We start from the raw sequence: 15,610 nt of genomic DNA, 5'->3' as shown, positions 1-15,610 counted from the left end.
AAAAAGCCTACAAAAATATACATTTTCTCATCCCCTAAAAATCAACTTTAACTTGAAAAAAAAAAATAGAATAAAGATTATGAAAGTGGGTTATTTAAATAATTTAATAAAAAAAAACGTTTACTTAAGAGAATCACTAGATTCTTAAAATCTAAGTTAAAATATTTTATTAAAATGAGAGATGACATAATGACTTATGATTCAAAAAGTAAATCAAGATTACAAAAATTTAAAAAACATTTATAATCATTTTTAATAAAATATTAATTTCAATCTGATTGCAATCTCATAAATTATCTTAGGCCAATTAAAAGTTAAAAAATAACACTACTTCTAAAAATAATTTGATCTAAAACATAAAATAATACCAAAACATAGATAATTTAATAAAATATTTATTTTTCAATTCAAACAGGACTAATAAGTAAGATTGTTGAAATTCAGATATTGTTCTTTCCCAAAATTGACTGCGGATATATAGGGTTTCTCCAGGTAAAGCTCTCACCTTCATCACTCTCATTTCTTCCTTACTGAAATCAATCTCTATCCCTTTGACTTACCATGGACGTGAATTCATCCTCTAGAATTCGAAGCTCTTCTACAGTCGACCCTCCTGATTTCGGTATTTTCATTAATGACAGAAAGTTTTCCGATTGCGTGCTCCGAATTGAGATTGTAGCCGATATTCCGGATGAAGATGATCGCAGCTACTTAATCTCTTGGGCCCGCAACGCAAAGAAGAACAGGGACGAAATAGAGAAGAAAAATGGTAGGTTTGCATTTCAATTCGTCTCACAAGTTATTTGCTGCAATGTAGGATATTTTGTTTATGATTTTGTGGTGATAGGGATGCAAGCTGTGACCTTTTGTATGAAATGATCATACCTGATGGATAGGATTTGAATTTGTTTAGCCATTGTTAACCCTTGGATTGAATTTGTATTTCTTGAAACTTTTTGCAAATTCTGTTGTTATAACAACCATGAAGTATTGAATTATGTCTCTGATGCTAACCCTAAATTGGGTTTGTAGATATAGGTTAATATTATATTCTAAACAATCTTCTTGCATGTGCCTGTAACATACTTTTAAACAATCAACCCTTCTTTATCTAGGGTTTCATAACCTTTCCTTATTTCGTATTAGTCTCTCTACCTTTTATCTAAGGTACTGAATTGATTAGGTAGTATTACACGAATAGAAGTTTTCGTTTGAAATTGGTTACTTGATAAGATATTTTCATTTGGAAGTCTAGCTAGTGGCAGGGAGATCATCTCTTGCACAGCATTTGGAAGCCCTAGGGCTACCAATCCCAGACTTTTTATAATTTTGGTCATTCTTCTGTTTATATTCGAGGGCTATTACGCTCCACGTGTACTCTATTAGTATTGTTTGATGTAAACTCGCATTCGATGCAACTTTTGCATTGAATTTGTTTGTAATGAATAACTAAACTACGTACTTTCTTAAAAAAAAAGTCTGTTAGGCCTTGTTTGCTATTAGTGGACAGTTTTAGTCATTACCCCTTGTTTGGCTACCCAATTGTGGTTTAGTAATTACCCTTACATTTATTCGCTAATACCAAACTATGACATCTTTATTCGTCTATACCAAACAAGGTCATTTGTTGGTATATCAATTATTCTTTTCATTTTATTTCATTACTAGACTTGTTAGAAAGACTATTTATAGAACAAAGGAGAGACTCAGATCGAATCCTGTCTCTGAATTAGGTTTTATATTTGTATATAAGACCTGGTGTAACAACCTATCTCCGGTTCACTAACAATTAAAATGAAAGGAACCTTATTGTTATCTCTTTTTATCCCTTCTTTCTATGTAATGCCTCACCTATTGTGTCTAGCTCTTTGCACATGATTCAAACTTATTTCTCTCATCCAAATTCCATATGAAAAAGTTAAAACCTTTTGTCCACATTCGCAAATTATTATGTGTTCTTTGATCTTATTTTGCATAAGTTTTTTTTCCCATGTAATTTTGCTTTTACTGATTGAAACACTATTTTCATTTTACCGCAGCTCTGGTTGCTGCTATTTGCCATGAAGATTGTAACTATCATCCACCAGAACGGAGCATAGACGTTGATGATGATGACGATGATGATGATGAGGATCCGCCTGAAGTTAGGAAAACTAATCTACATGGTATAATTTTTTGTTGATTTCTTTTTTCTTTACATTTTAAGTATGCAAACAAATAAAGAGAGTAGTAAATTTCTTTCCATTTCAACTGCATATCATCAAGAACATAGCTATTCATAATAATTAATTAAAATCTGCAAGATCTGTAATTTTAATTATGGAATTTTGTTTTTGTTTTTTGTTTCTGTAGCCGTTGAAGTAGCTAGCATTGTTGAATCAAATTCAAACGGTTCCTCTATTCTTCAAGTGAAGAATATACATATTAGTTCCATCATTTTAGCTGAAAAGAGTACTCATTTTTATGAGGTGAATGTTCTGTCCTCTTGATTTTAGTCTTACTACTGTTATCTTACTACTTATCTTGCTTTTTGTCTGCCTTTTTTTTTCAATTAGCTTTTCTCAAATGAGGCAAGGGGTTCTGAGGAGAGACAAGTAACTCTAAGAATCCATGCATCAGGTAAATAAACTTTTGTTCTCATACGTTTCATAACTAACATGCAAACTTGGTGCACAACTCATTGGTCTCATTTAGAAAACATCCTCTATTTACTGTATTTTCCTAATTAAGGATATATAGTCACTAACTCAACTGTCATGTTTCTTTGTGGAGCAGAAGAAACTGCCTTAATGGACCTTTTGGGATTTATGTATAGCAATACTCTGTCAACAAGTTCAGTTTCTGGCTTCCTAGATGTGTTAATGGTTGCTGATAAATTCAAAGCTCCTTCCTGCGTGAAATACTGTAGCAGATTGCTGCAGAGATTGCCTATAACGTGTGTGTATGCCTTGGTGTATCTTGATCTTCCTTCAATTGTTGGGATGGTTGCAGCAGTTCAGCCTCTCGTCTTTGCAGCTACTCAGTATTTTACTTGTCGCTATAACAACTTTATGAAGTAAGTCTGTTATCTAGATATTGTCTGGAAAATACAAAAATAAATTAACACCAAGAAATCTTTCAATAATCTATTTCTAAACAACGTGATTTTGTAATATCGGTATCCAAATATCCAAGGCCTTCTGTTCGGTTGGCATACTTGAATAATTGGTTATCTGGGTTTGATTGACCAAATTGGCCATGTTTTATGTTATTATTTATAATGCATGAAAAATAAAAGGTATTCTCGTCATCATCAATTGGTTCAAACATGCTCTTATATTTTTCAGTTCTTTCTTTTCTTTGCAGATATAAAAAAGATTTGTTGAAACTGCCTTGCGCTGTTATTGAGGTGGTTCTTTCTTGCGACGATCTCGAGGTGGATTCCGAGGATGATATTTACGATTTCGTACTTGAATGGGTGAATCTGCATCACCCAATATCGGACGAACGTCGTTCCATCTTGACAACGAAGCTGAGTGAACACGTACGCTTCCCATTCATGTCATGCAAAAAACTGAGGGAAGTTCTATCTTGTGGCGATTTTGATTCGCTAGTTTCTTCCAAGCTTGTCCTCGGTGCTCTCCTTTTCAAGGTTGACCCGTCGTACAGACATCATGCCCTAACAACTGGCATTCCCATAGTTGGAAGGGACTATAAATATATTCCGATCACGGTGGTGGAGTTTCAATCGCCCCGCGAACAAGTTACTGTTTACTTTAACCTGAAACGGGAGGATTGCACTCGGCGTTTCCCACTTCACCGAATTTATTCGCAGTCTTTTGACCTTGCTGGTCAAAGCTTCTTCCTGTCTGCTCACTGGACTCATAATGATGCACATGATTTTCGCAGCTTTGGGCTGTTCTTGGGGATGCATGACGATAAATCCTTGTCGTATGTTTCGGTGGATTACCAGTTTTTCGCTAAGATCAAACCAAGTGAAGAATTTACAATAAGATATGGAGGGAGCTATAACTTTTCAGGAGGAAAGACGGTTGGTTGTATAAACATGTCTGGCCTGCCTTGGACGTTATTTCTTGATGAAGAAAGCAATTTCTTTATCAACGACGTCCTCCACTTGAGGGTCGATCTTGTGGTAAGACAATGATATGTTTTTATACTTTTTCTTTTCTTTGCAAGTGAATAATAGGAGTAGTATAGTGCAATCTCATTAACATTGAACTTTTTATTATTTCCTTTCTCTCGAAGAATTTGCGACGGATAAAGAGATGACATTTACATTTGTCGGTTTGCTGTCACAATTGACAATTTATAGGATTATTATTTGACAAATTTTTGATTTATTTTTCTAGATTAAAAGTATATCTTGCATATGATGAATATACACTTTTTTGATTTATTTCTCTAGATTAAAATAATTTCACTTTTTAGAGAAAATACTGTTTCATAAAGGGTAGATTATTTGGATTATACGACAAATTGTAGATTTATTTTTTTTGTTGGTAATCAATTTTATGCTAGTGGATAAGATCGATTTTAGAGTAGGGATAAAAGATTTTGCTTTTTCGAAAATTGATTTTTAGCACAATCATAATCACTTTTGCAAATTGCCAAACTGAAAAGTGAAGGTGATTTTGTTTGATTTGGTATGGAAAATGCGATTGAACCTTTTTAATGTACACTTTTTAGATTGTGTTATAGATTTGTTTTAGATCACACATTTTCCAAGCGATGGATTTTTATTTTTGTCAATGAGACAAAAATATCATACAAAAGGCTCAATTGAAGATACTATTATTATCATCAACTTTGAGTGACTGCTTTAGAAGATTTTGTGATTTTGTCGGTTTGTTGTGACAATTGACGGTTTATTGGATCATATGTACAATTTCTTTTTTATTTCTAGACTAAAACTATCATCTCATCCCCTCTTCTAGCCTAGTGGCAATAAGAGGTGGATATCCCCCCTGCCTCCATGAGGTCCTGGGTTCGAGCCCGTCAGGCGGCAAGTTCTGCGCCTGGTTAATTGGTTAAGTATGTTTACGGGCTATTTACTTAACCCGCGGGGATTAGTCGCACTCCATAGGAGTAGCGGAACCCAGCGTTCTCAAAAAAAAAAAAAAAAAAAAACTATCATCTCGTAACTGGGGGCTTGTTTGATGTAGGTTTTATTTTCTTGAAATGGTTTTTTTAATTTTTTAGAGAAAATTTTGTTTGATGAAAAGTTGGTTTGTTTGGAATTATTTGGATAAAAATGACTAAAATATCATTTTAAAGTTAAATCTTTCATTTATATATTAAAAAAATGAAGTATGTTTAATTTAGTATTTTAGTCAATAATTTTTGTTTTTGAATTCGAAATTGATGAATGAAGTAATCGAGATGATAATAAGGTCCTTCATCAAATATACGAAGAGGTTGATATTCATTATAAATATAGAACACAAGATGAAAGTGTACCAATCCTTCTATCAAATGAATGCAGTATAATCCCCTCTACTATTTCCATTGTTATGGTATGAAGTGGCAGAAGTTATAGAATTCTTCAGCATGTGGATTCATGAGAAACATGACAGTTTTACCACATTGGATGGCAAGTTGTAAATTTGGTCTTACTAATGATGAGTCTTTTACGTTTCATTTTTCTTTTATAGGTATTAGTTGTTTATAATTCCATGGGATAGAAAATGAATGAAGTTATCAGAATCCTGTAACTATAAGTGTTTCACGTTTTTCTTGCTCAAGGTTTTGGTTTCATTATCTTTTCTATATAACTAACTACAATTTTGATGTGTAATGTTTGTTTTCTATTGGTAGTGATTACAATTTTGATGAGTAACTGATCAAAGGTGAAGTGAAGATTCTTGGTTAGCTTTATTTTTTTACCCATTCCTCATCATTTAGTGTTGTATTGTTCACTTGACAATCTTAGCCTGCCTAGTGAGTTGAAAGCAGTAAAGTTGCAGTTAGGAGGAATCTTCTTATATGGACATTACAATAGGGACATGTAGAGTATCTGTATTTGTGATATTTTATAATACATTGATGATTGTTCCAAAAAAGAAAATTTTGTCATATTAGTAGTCCGGTTTCTTGTTGTTTGTGTTCTACATGTAAAGGATAGCTATACTTAATCGAGAACAATCTTTTTTATTTTATTTTATTTTAATTACACTTATTTGATAATACTAGAACTCTGCTTTTGACATTTAGTCATTCCTTCATTAATTGTAGAAAATTTATAAGAACCAAAGCTAGATTTATGCATGAGTACTTGAAATGTAGCTAGACAATTGTACAGACAATATTGCTTGAAAATAGCAAGCTAGACATAACTTTAAACAAGTACTACAACTGGATGACTTCATGATCTAAACAACACCATACTCCTCTTTATAATAGGTGGTTACTCTTTATTGACTCTTTAGTGACTCTTTTCTCTACTTTTTCTTTTCTTTTGACTTAAAGTCAAACTTCATTAGTAAACGAGTGTTACACCTTATGGTTGAGAAGATGGGGCATTTAATGTAAATGTGAATGACATCTATCTCTTTGATTAATGTAATTTGTCATTTAAACGAATACTACTCTCGTGACAAAACTCAGTGTTAAAATAATGATTAATTATCTTTAGATAATAATTATTTATTTAAATATATTCACCTTAAATACAGTTCATTAAATGCATTATCCCTAATACTTCACACTGTTTCTTCATTCTAATTCTTATCAAATTTTCATTAAATGCATGTATGCGATACAAGGGGAAATAGTATTAGGGCTAATACTCTATGTTGAAAGTGACAGTTATTGATGAGGAGTGAATAATTAGTGGAGGGAGATAGAACTCTAACTGACAGGGTGAATACAATGGGGGATGAAAGAGAAAAACTCTAATAACAGAATTCAACTATTTTTTATTTCATAACTATTCTTAACAACTAATATTATATTTATACTACTACATCAATAACTGCCACTTTCACCATAGGGTCATAGTGTATTAGCCCTAATACTATTTCCTTTTGTATGAACATGTTTATCATATAATTTATCACCATTAATAGTATAGCATCTAATTTGAATTCATCCCACATCTATCAATTTTTTATTTATTTAACAAGGATATTCGGGCCATTATCTTACACGGTTCATTCCTGAAAAGGGCTAGCACATTATCGTATCCTTTCACTTTTAGTCAAGTGTTTTCTGTAATGATTGAATCTAACATCCTTATGAACCCATAGTTAGTGCAAAACTCTTCAATCGTCTATCATCTTAACATTATAACCCATTCATTGTCCAACAATCCTTCACAACCATTTTAGACAAGTCAAGTGTTAGCTTCCATGATAATTAATTCATCATCTTTAACCCAACAATACTTATCCCTAAACTCTATAGTAACTAGTTCTACGGTTTGAATTATAAACATTCATTATGACAAGATCCAAAATTAGTAGCTTCAATATTACAGGATTGGGAATCATCTTCTTCATTATCTTCCGTGTACGTAATAATGGATTTGTTTTCCCTTCTTGAGGCTTTTCAATTGTTTCCTTTAACATTCTGTTTATCATCATTAAAGCTTGTAGGACACTTTATCTGATGGTGTTCTTGTTTCTGCAGCTACTGCATCCAACAAGATTCAAGTTGACATCTAATGGAAATTTTATGAGCTGTTGTTTACTTGATGATGTCGTACAAGAGATTTTGAAATATCCCTACTATCTAAAGATTGGATTGAGCTGGTAGAACTATACCAGGTAATTCATCATTATGTGGTGAATTTATACCCTGAAACTGCAACAATTATCTTCAATAAATACATTGTTACAATAACTTTTCAAATATATAATTCATAAATCTTCCTATAAAACTATTTGAATGTTGAATTTTGTTATATTTCATTCCAGACCTATTTATGTTAGGTGCATTGGCTCCTTCATCTTGTTTATCATCAATTAAAAAATATTGTTTTTTGGAGCTTTACTTTTGAGTGATATTAGAATGATAAAAATAGTGTCATGTAACGTTATTCAGGGTACTTGTAAATCACACTGTTGCTGATAGTGAAGGATATTCCGAAGCAAAATGAGCTGGAGGAGGATGATCTCACATAAAAGTTGAGTTTGCATATTGCTAAATACTTGTTAGATTTTTTTTTACTGATGTTGATGATGATTTGGTACTAATTGAATCTGATTAACTCTTGTCTTCATTTTTTTAAACTCAATTTCTCACAAGGAACAAAATAAGGAGGAGATCGTCTCAAAGAGCGCTGATACTTGGAAGGGAAAGATAGCTAAATCCTAGTTGATCTAAAGCACCAATCAAGAATTCTCATCTCAAAGTTGTTCTTAGCTTTCAAAGAACTTGACCTTGAGTTGTTGGGAACCAAGAGATAGGGAAATCCAATGTTTGGTTGATTGCTTTACTGTCATTGTATTTGTTGGTTGGTGTAACTAATTTGAAGTTTAGATTTTCTTGTTCAGTCCAATATTTAATTCTTTGGTCATCATAGTAATTTTATACTTTTACTAAAAAATGTACTTGGTTACCTTATTTCCTTATAAATTTGTAATATCTTTGACTGATTTTTATTATGATATTTTTTATTATGAAAAGAGAAAAAAGAAAAGGAAACATTAGACTTTATTTACTTCAGAAAGAGGCCAAACAAGGCCTAAATGTTGCCAATTAATACAATGGTAAGATTTCTTAGTAATACATGTAAAGAGTAGGGATAAGTAGCTAGCTACATGTTTTTAAGCAAAAACTCCAATTATTGACAAAAATAAAAACAAAAGATTTCTTTCTTTTAACCTTGTAGGGTTGTTGTTAAACATTATAGGTTGCGATTTTGAGGATCTATCTTCAATTTTAAGGTGGATTAAGTAATCTAATGATGAAAGTCTTTATGTTCTAGTTTTCATAGACTTAAAGTAAAAAAAAAAAGTTAGATATATCGGTATGTGAATTTTGAGTAAGATAGTGAGTGACTAACGACAAAAGTTAATAGTGTAAATATTTAAAATTAGAAAAAATTTGACTAAAAAATTGACAATAATTTGCAATTTAATGAAGGGCTAAATTGGATTTCAAAGAGCCAACTAAAAGGAAGTTTGAAGCATTTTGATTTGAAGAATTATGTGTTTTTCTTCATTTTGAATAAATTATTGTAGTTCCTAGTCTAAAACTAAAATATTCTTCTACTTCCAATAGTTTCTCTATGTTTAAGGATTTCTTTACACATTTGAATAAAGATTTGATATGAAAATAATGATTGAAGCTAAACAAACTCATATTTGCTTGGTTTCCATTTCAATCATTTCAGTTGTGAATAAGTTCTTTACCCTGTGTTTTATAAAAATCCTAGTCACCCGAACCGAATATTATGTACAACTAGACTAAAATGGATGATGATGTACAACTAGTTAGAGAAAGTTAAATATGTCTATTTATGTTGATCATTTATTTATTTTTTCTTTCTTTCTCAGCTTAAAGTGTTTGTGTTACGTCATAGAAATTTCTTACTTTTAATTTAGTAGTTATGTTTTTTTTATTAAATAAATTTGTATTGTTTTAACCAAATTTTCATAGTTTAGTTGGTTAAATGGTTTGTTAATATATATAGAGATAGATTTATGAATCAAATTTTGTTAGTTCTACATTTTTTTGATTTTTTTTTTATTTTAAATGCACCTTGGGAGCGGTCTTAGGCGACCGTCTAGCTGACCTTACCCTAAGGCCGACCCTGGTCATAGGTGCAAAGTAAGAAATACGAACTAGGCGACCAATTAGGGTTACCCCGTCCAAAGGACTACCTAACCTGTCTCTACTAACTTAGTTAACCAACTACATTGTAATTTTTTATATAAATACTAATGTTATAAAATTATATATATAAAATGTATTTTTAAAAAACACAAAAATATATTTGAAAAAAAGTTTAAAATGAAATTGTTTAAGGTATTACGATTGTTTGGATCGGTAGTGACTTAGACGATCAATTAAGATTAGTAATTTGTAACCACTTTTGTTAATGGTACTTTATGTTTGTTGAGATTCTTTATACAATTAAATCATGAATTAAAATGTTTAATTTAATTGTGTTAGGTAACAACTTTAACACTAAATAAAAAAATATTGTAAAATAGTTATATGGTTGTAGAAGTTTTTTATTTTGAAAAAACGATAACTTTTCATTAAAAAACCGCAAGATGCATTTAAAGAATTTCAGATGTAAAGGAGAAAAGAAAAAAAAAACACAAAAGAACATAAGGAAAAAAAGAAGACTAAATACTGTTAATTTTAGTTTATTACATTAAGTTTATAATAGTGCACATGCTTTTATTTAGTTATTTTATTACATTAAGTTTATAATAGTGCACATGCTTTTATTTAGTTATTTTTAAATGCAGTTTGAATTTTAGTAGGTGGGTTAATAAAGTTATCCCTAATATAGGAAAGAAGTGTTGGTTCTGAATTCTGATAAGTTTTTATTTACAAATGCCAATAGGATAAAAAAAATTTAACCCATACAAAATCCTCTTTTTTGAATAAAAGAAAACGCATGAAACATAAAATTTTTGATTATTTCAACACCAAAACTTTTCTCTTGAAATGTTCTTTAATTCATATTTTTCCAAATTGTCCACTAAATGAAGAGGGGTATATGTTTTCAATCGTCACTATGTTATTGCTTGCTCCCCACTTAACCATTTTCTCCAGAAGTTAGCGGCGGTAAACGTTACGTCCCAATGAAAGTTGAAAATACATTCGAAATAGTCCAAAACATGACCATGTCTTGGGACAATTGGTCCGGGACATAGCCATGTTTGAGAACTTGGTCCAGGACATTGCCATGTACGGGGAACTCAGAGTTTTTCTTATTATTTTAAAACCCTAGTATAAATCAATATTATAGATAATAACAAACATGGAACGTGCAGACTAATACTAATTGTTTCCAATCACTAATTGTTGGTATGCAAATTTCATGTTTGTTATTGTCTATAATATTGATGTTATTTGTTTTGGAATCACACGAGACTTTCTTTAAAATTATTTGGATATGTAGGGTTTATCATGATTTTAGAATTTGAATATTTGGTGGAAAATTTGTGCTTCTGAGTGAAATTGCTTCTCTACTAATGAATTTCATCATTTCAACATAACTCAATAGATAATTCAGCTTAAAGGTTTTAAGAAAACGATTAATTCCCCGACTCAACCATTCTGTCCATTCCATTTCGACAACAAAGACTAACATGAACAATTTGAGGATCAAATGTTTCATTTGGAAACATTTACTCTATCGATCATCAAGGAATCAAATACTTCATTCGTGAATGCGTCGAGAACCGACAGATCATTGTAGAGTTTGTAGGCACTAAAGAGTAGCGAGCGTGAAGAATTTCGAACTAAATCAAGCTTACGGGGGAAATTGTGAGTTTAAGCATTGATTTTTAGAAAATTGAAAGTTGTAGGCTTTTATTGTCTTTTATACAATTAGGCTTATTTAATTATTTATGGGCTTGGCCTTTATGTATATGTAATTTAGGGTTTTTAGGATAATTACTCAGTTATAAGGGTTGTTTGTAAAGGTCGATTAAAATCGAATGGATCAACAATTGAGATATGAATCACTACAACTTCAATATAATGTCATTAAAAATGAGCTTGGGACTTACCTAAGAATATATACCTAAACAACAATGGAGACGAAGCTTTCGCCCGATTGCAGACAGTGCTCGTCGAAAGATCAGAAGGAATTCTCTCTCGTTTATCAAAAGATCTCTCAAGTGTTTTCTCAAGTGTCTCACTCTAGAATTTAGGAAAATGAAATCCTAATCCAGTTAACTGCCTCATTTTGTGAACAAAACGAGTTTAAATACCCTAAGACATGGGTAAGTCGGTTCCAACAGGCTACTAACTCAGCGAGTTGACTAGGAAGTGACTCCGACGTTGGAGTGAGTATTGCTCGAGTGTCTTGTGTATAGGTAACAAGCCCATCTGTATTCTCAAATTTGAATCAGCCTAAAACATTGAGTAATGAGTGTTGACCATGTTAAATTTTTTAAAGTTCAGCCTTTTCTATTTCCGTTTTCATCTACTATGTGAAAACATAAACTTTGTCAAGCCATCTAGACTACTCAAGCCATGCCAATAGTTGATCTTAGACTCGTTGGAAAGGTGATCCAATGAGCTACAAGTTTCATGTTACTCACCAATGTCAAGACAATTGCATGTTCATGTATTTCCTATTGGAATGTTATTAACCCTAAATTGAACATGTTGGCTTATGGGCGACCTAGTGTGGACCTAGTGTGGGTTATAGGTCGAACCGTGACCTCTACCGGAGTATACCATATGAAGAACACATTTGTATTTTCAAATATGGCTTCTGTTGGTGTCAAAATGATGCCATCTCCGTATGTTTAAGTGATTTTGGTGTGGTTGACTTGCGTTGACCAAGCCTTGAACCGCCCGGTTTCACCCGGTTCTCATATTTTGACTCTTTGAACACCTTATGTACAAAATTTTCAATAACAATATTATACTCAAAATTTATAATTTTTTGAATCGGTCAAACTGAAAGTATCATGTCTCATAAGTTTCAACTTTTTATGAAAATGGTGTTTGGACACAAAACAAGCCTAAAATAAATGTTCTGTATATTTTGTCAAATAACAATATTATACTCAAAATTCATGATTTTCCGAACCGATTAATCTAAAAGTATCGGTTCATCCCAATTTTGAGTGTTTTCAAAAAGCAATGTTTGGACAAGATCGAAATGGCAAACCATGCCGATTTTGAAACGGTGCTTCTGTTTTTTGTTTCACGGTCCAAGAATCAAGTATGATTATCATACTAGACTTGACATATTTATTTTAATTTTAAGGGTAAAAAATGAGGTGTCTAGCGAACCATTAATTTTAATAAAAAAAACAAAACATTTGACTTGTTTTTATGGATAAAAAATAAAAAAAAAGACAAAGCTAGATTTTAGAATTGATAATATAAAAGCAAATAAGAATATTATTGATTGAATTGATAATATTTATAACAGTAATAAAAAAGTTAACTAATATGAAAAATTTTAAAAACTAATTAATAAGGCCTAATTAATAGTAAATAAATCTAGAATTTTTCTTGGATTGTTTAATACTTTGTCATCTCTCTTCAAACAAAAATGTGAGACCGTGAGCTTTCTACGTAAAAGATAAAATCGATGAGAAAGAAGACATTTGTTAAATATATCAACCACTTGATCTTCGGTATGATGGTACAAAATGAGTAGTTGTTTAAGAGCATGTTTTTCTCAAACAAAGTGAATGTCGCTTTCAATATGTTTTGTGCGAACATCAAATACTGGATTGGTTGATAAAAATGCGACACCAATATTATCACATCATATAACTGAAGAAGAAGAAAGTGAAACTCAAAGTTCACTGAGTAGATATTAAATACAACAAATATCACTTGTTGAATAAGCAAGATCACGATATTTAGATTCATTACTAGAGCAATCAACTACTTGTTTTTTTCTTAGAATTTTAAGAAATGAGATTGGTATCTAAAAAAATATAAAATATAGTTATTGAATGATAAGGCATCATGCCCAGTTAGAACAATTATCTTCGATAAATACATTGTTACAATAACTTCTCAAATATATATTTCATAAACCTTCCTATGAAACTATTTGAATGTTGAATTTTGTTATATTTAATTCTAGACCATTTATGTTAGGTGCATTGGTTCCTTCATCTTGTTTATCATCAATTCAAAAATCTTGTGCTTTGGAGATTTACTTTTGAGTGATGATTAGAATGATAAAAATAGTGTCATGTAATGTTGTTCAGGTACTTAAAAATCACACTGTTGCTGATAAAGAATATTCCGAAGCAAAATGAGTTGGAGGAGGATGATTTCACATAAAAGTTGAGTTTGCATATTTCTAAATACTTGTTAGATTTTTTTTACTAATGTTGATGATTTGGTACTAATTGAATCTGGTTAACTCTTGCCTTCATTTTTTTAAACTCAATTTCTCACAAGGAACAAGATGATGTTGTACAGATGTGTACATAATAAGGAGGAGATCATCTCAAAGATGATATTTGGAAGGGAAAGATAACTAAAGCCTAGTTGATCTAAAGAACCAATCAAGAACTCTCATCTCAAAGTTGATCTTAGCTCTTCAAAGAACTTGACCTTGAATGGTTGGGAGCCAAAAGATAGGGAAATTCAATGTTTGGTTGATTACTTTACTGTCATTGTATTTGTTGGTTAGCTAGTGTAACTAATTTGAAGTTTAGATTTTCTTGTGCAGCCCAATATCTAATTCTTTAGTCAACATAGTAATTTTTTATACTTTACTAAAAAAAATGTACTTGGTTACCTCATTGCTTTGTAGTTTGTAATATCTTTAACAGTTTTTTTTTATGATATTTTTTATTAGGAAAAGAGAGAAAAAATGGAAACAATATACTTTATTTACTTCGAAAAGAACAAGGCCTAAATGTTATTACAATAGTAATATTTCTTATTAACACATGTAAAGAGTAGGGCTAAGGGCTAAGTAGCAGCTACATTTGTTTAAGCAAAAACTCCAATTATTGACAAAATAAATAGAATTATGAGAGACTACATCTGGGGAACACAAAGAAGAGATGGAAAAAAAGTCAAATGGGAGGATGTTTGCACTCCCATAGAAGAAGGCGGACTAGGAATAAAGAGTTGTGTTGAATGGAACAAATCCCTCACCATCAAGAGCTTATGGGAGTTGGAGCAAAAAGCGGACTTCCTATGGATTAAATGGGTGCATACAAGATTTATAAAAGAAGAGCAGAGTATCTGGACACGAAGCATCAACGAAAGAATGACATGGTCATTGAAGAAAATCCTAAAAACAAGAAAAGATGCCTTTCAAATGGTGAAAACCACAATTGGAAATGGAAGAGGGGTACTATTCTGGCATGATCCTTGGCTGGATAATATTCTCATTATATTCAAAGAAGAAATGCAAGAAAACAGAGTTAGAAGAGAATACATCAAGTACTCATTTAGAGACGTCTATGAAGGTAGATGTGATTCACTTTTGAGGCGTATTCCAGAAGGTGATAGAATCCTAAACCTAATGAGGCAGAAACAACTCAATGAAAGTAATGATGAAATGTGTTGGAAAACAGAAAGCAATGAGAAGTTTATTACAGGAAAGGCATGGGAAATGGTTAGAATAAGAGGACATGAGGTAGATTGGCATAATGTGGTATGGTCTCCAAAGATTATTCCTCGTCACCAATTTATTCTCTGGCTGGTATACAGGAAAAAGGTTGACAACAAAAGACAGAATTCGAAAATATATAAACATTCCTGATATCAACTGTGTCCTATGTTCGGGAGTTGAGGAAAGCATAAACCATTTATTTGGGGAATGTTCTTTTGTAATACAGATCTGGAGGATCTATGCTGCAAACATGAACATCATCAACTTTCCAAGAATATGGGAAGAAATCCAAGAGTGGATGAAGAATAAAGCAAAAGGAAGATCCAAGAGTATATGTAAGTATGTTAAAATACTACTTTGGAGCAGTAATCT

At 31.6% G+C, this 15,610-nt stretch overlaps 1 protein-coding gene across 3 annotated transcripts; it reads left to right on the top strand.

The window, feature by feature from the left end:
- Window positions 1-498: 498 nt before the first annotated feature.
- LOC124923709 (BTB/POZ domain-containing protein POB1-like) lies at window positions 499-8,655 on the top strand. 3 transcript variants are annotated; one of them, XR_007098261.1, is made up of 9 exons: window positions 499-769; window positions 2,040-2,165; window positions 2,353-2,468; window positions 2,556-2,619; window positions 2,776-3,055; window positions 3,346-4,132; window positions 5,652-5,713; window positions 5,815-5,864; window positions 7,627-7,764. XR_007098261.1 is itself a non-coding variant. In XM_047463673.1 (8 exons), exons 1-7 carry the CDS (start codon window positions 562-564, stop codon window positions 7,750-7,752), a joined length of 1,707 nt encoding a protein of 568 aa, XP_047319629.1. In that variant the 5' UTR covers window positions 499-561; the 3' UTR covers window positions 7,753-7,763; window positions 8,041-8,655. The 3 variants fall into 3 exon arrangements, 2 of the variants coding, with proteins under 2 accessions (XP_047319629.1, XP_047319630.1); XM_047463673.1 differs by lacking the exons at window positions 5,652-5,713; window positions 5,815-5,864 and adding an exon at window positions 8,041-8,655 and having other exon boundaries at window positions 7,627-7,763; XM_047463674.1 differs by lacking the exon at window positions 5,815-5,864 and having other exon boundaries at window positions 7,627-7,761.
- Window positions 8,656-15,610: the final 6,955 nt, after the last annotated feature.

Source organism: Impatiens glandulifera, chromosome 2, assembly GCF_907164915.1.
Source record: "Impatiens glandulifera chromosome 2, dImpGla2.1, whole genome shotgun sequence".
NCBI classification, from domain to species: Eukaryota; Viridiplantae; Streptophyta; class Magnoliopsida; order Ericales; family Balsaminaceae; genus Impatiens; species Impatiens glandulifera.
Note: the sequence above shows the minus strand (reverse complement) of the source record. Positions and strands in the feature narration are given on the sequence as shown.

What these genes read in the sequence shown, in the direction of transcription:
- LOC124923709 (XM_047463673.1), top strand. Translation starts at nt 562, where the DNA reads ATGGACGTGAATTCATCCTCTAGAATTCGAAGCTCTTCTACAGTCGAC. An exon ending in TAGGAAAACTAATCTACATG is followed by an intron (nt 2,166 to 2,352) that starts GTATAATTTTTT and finishes TTGTTTCTGTAG; the next exon opens with CCGTTGAAGTAGCTAGCATT. An exon ending in TCTAAGAATCCATGCATCAG is followed by an intron (nt 2,620 to 2,775) that starts GTAAATAAACTT and finishes TTTGTGGAGCAG; the next exon opens with AAGAAACTGCCTTAATGGAC.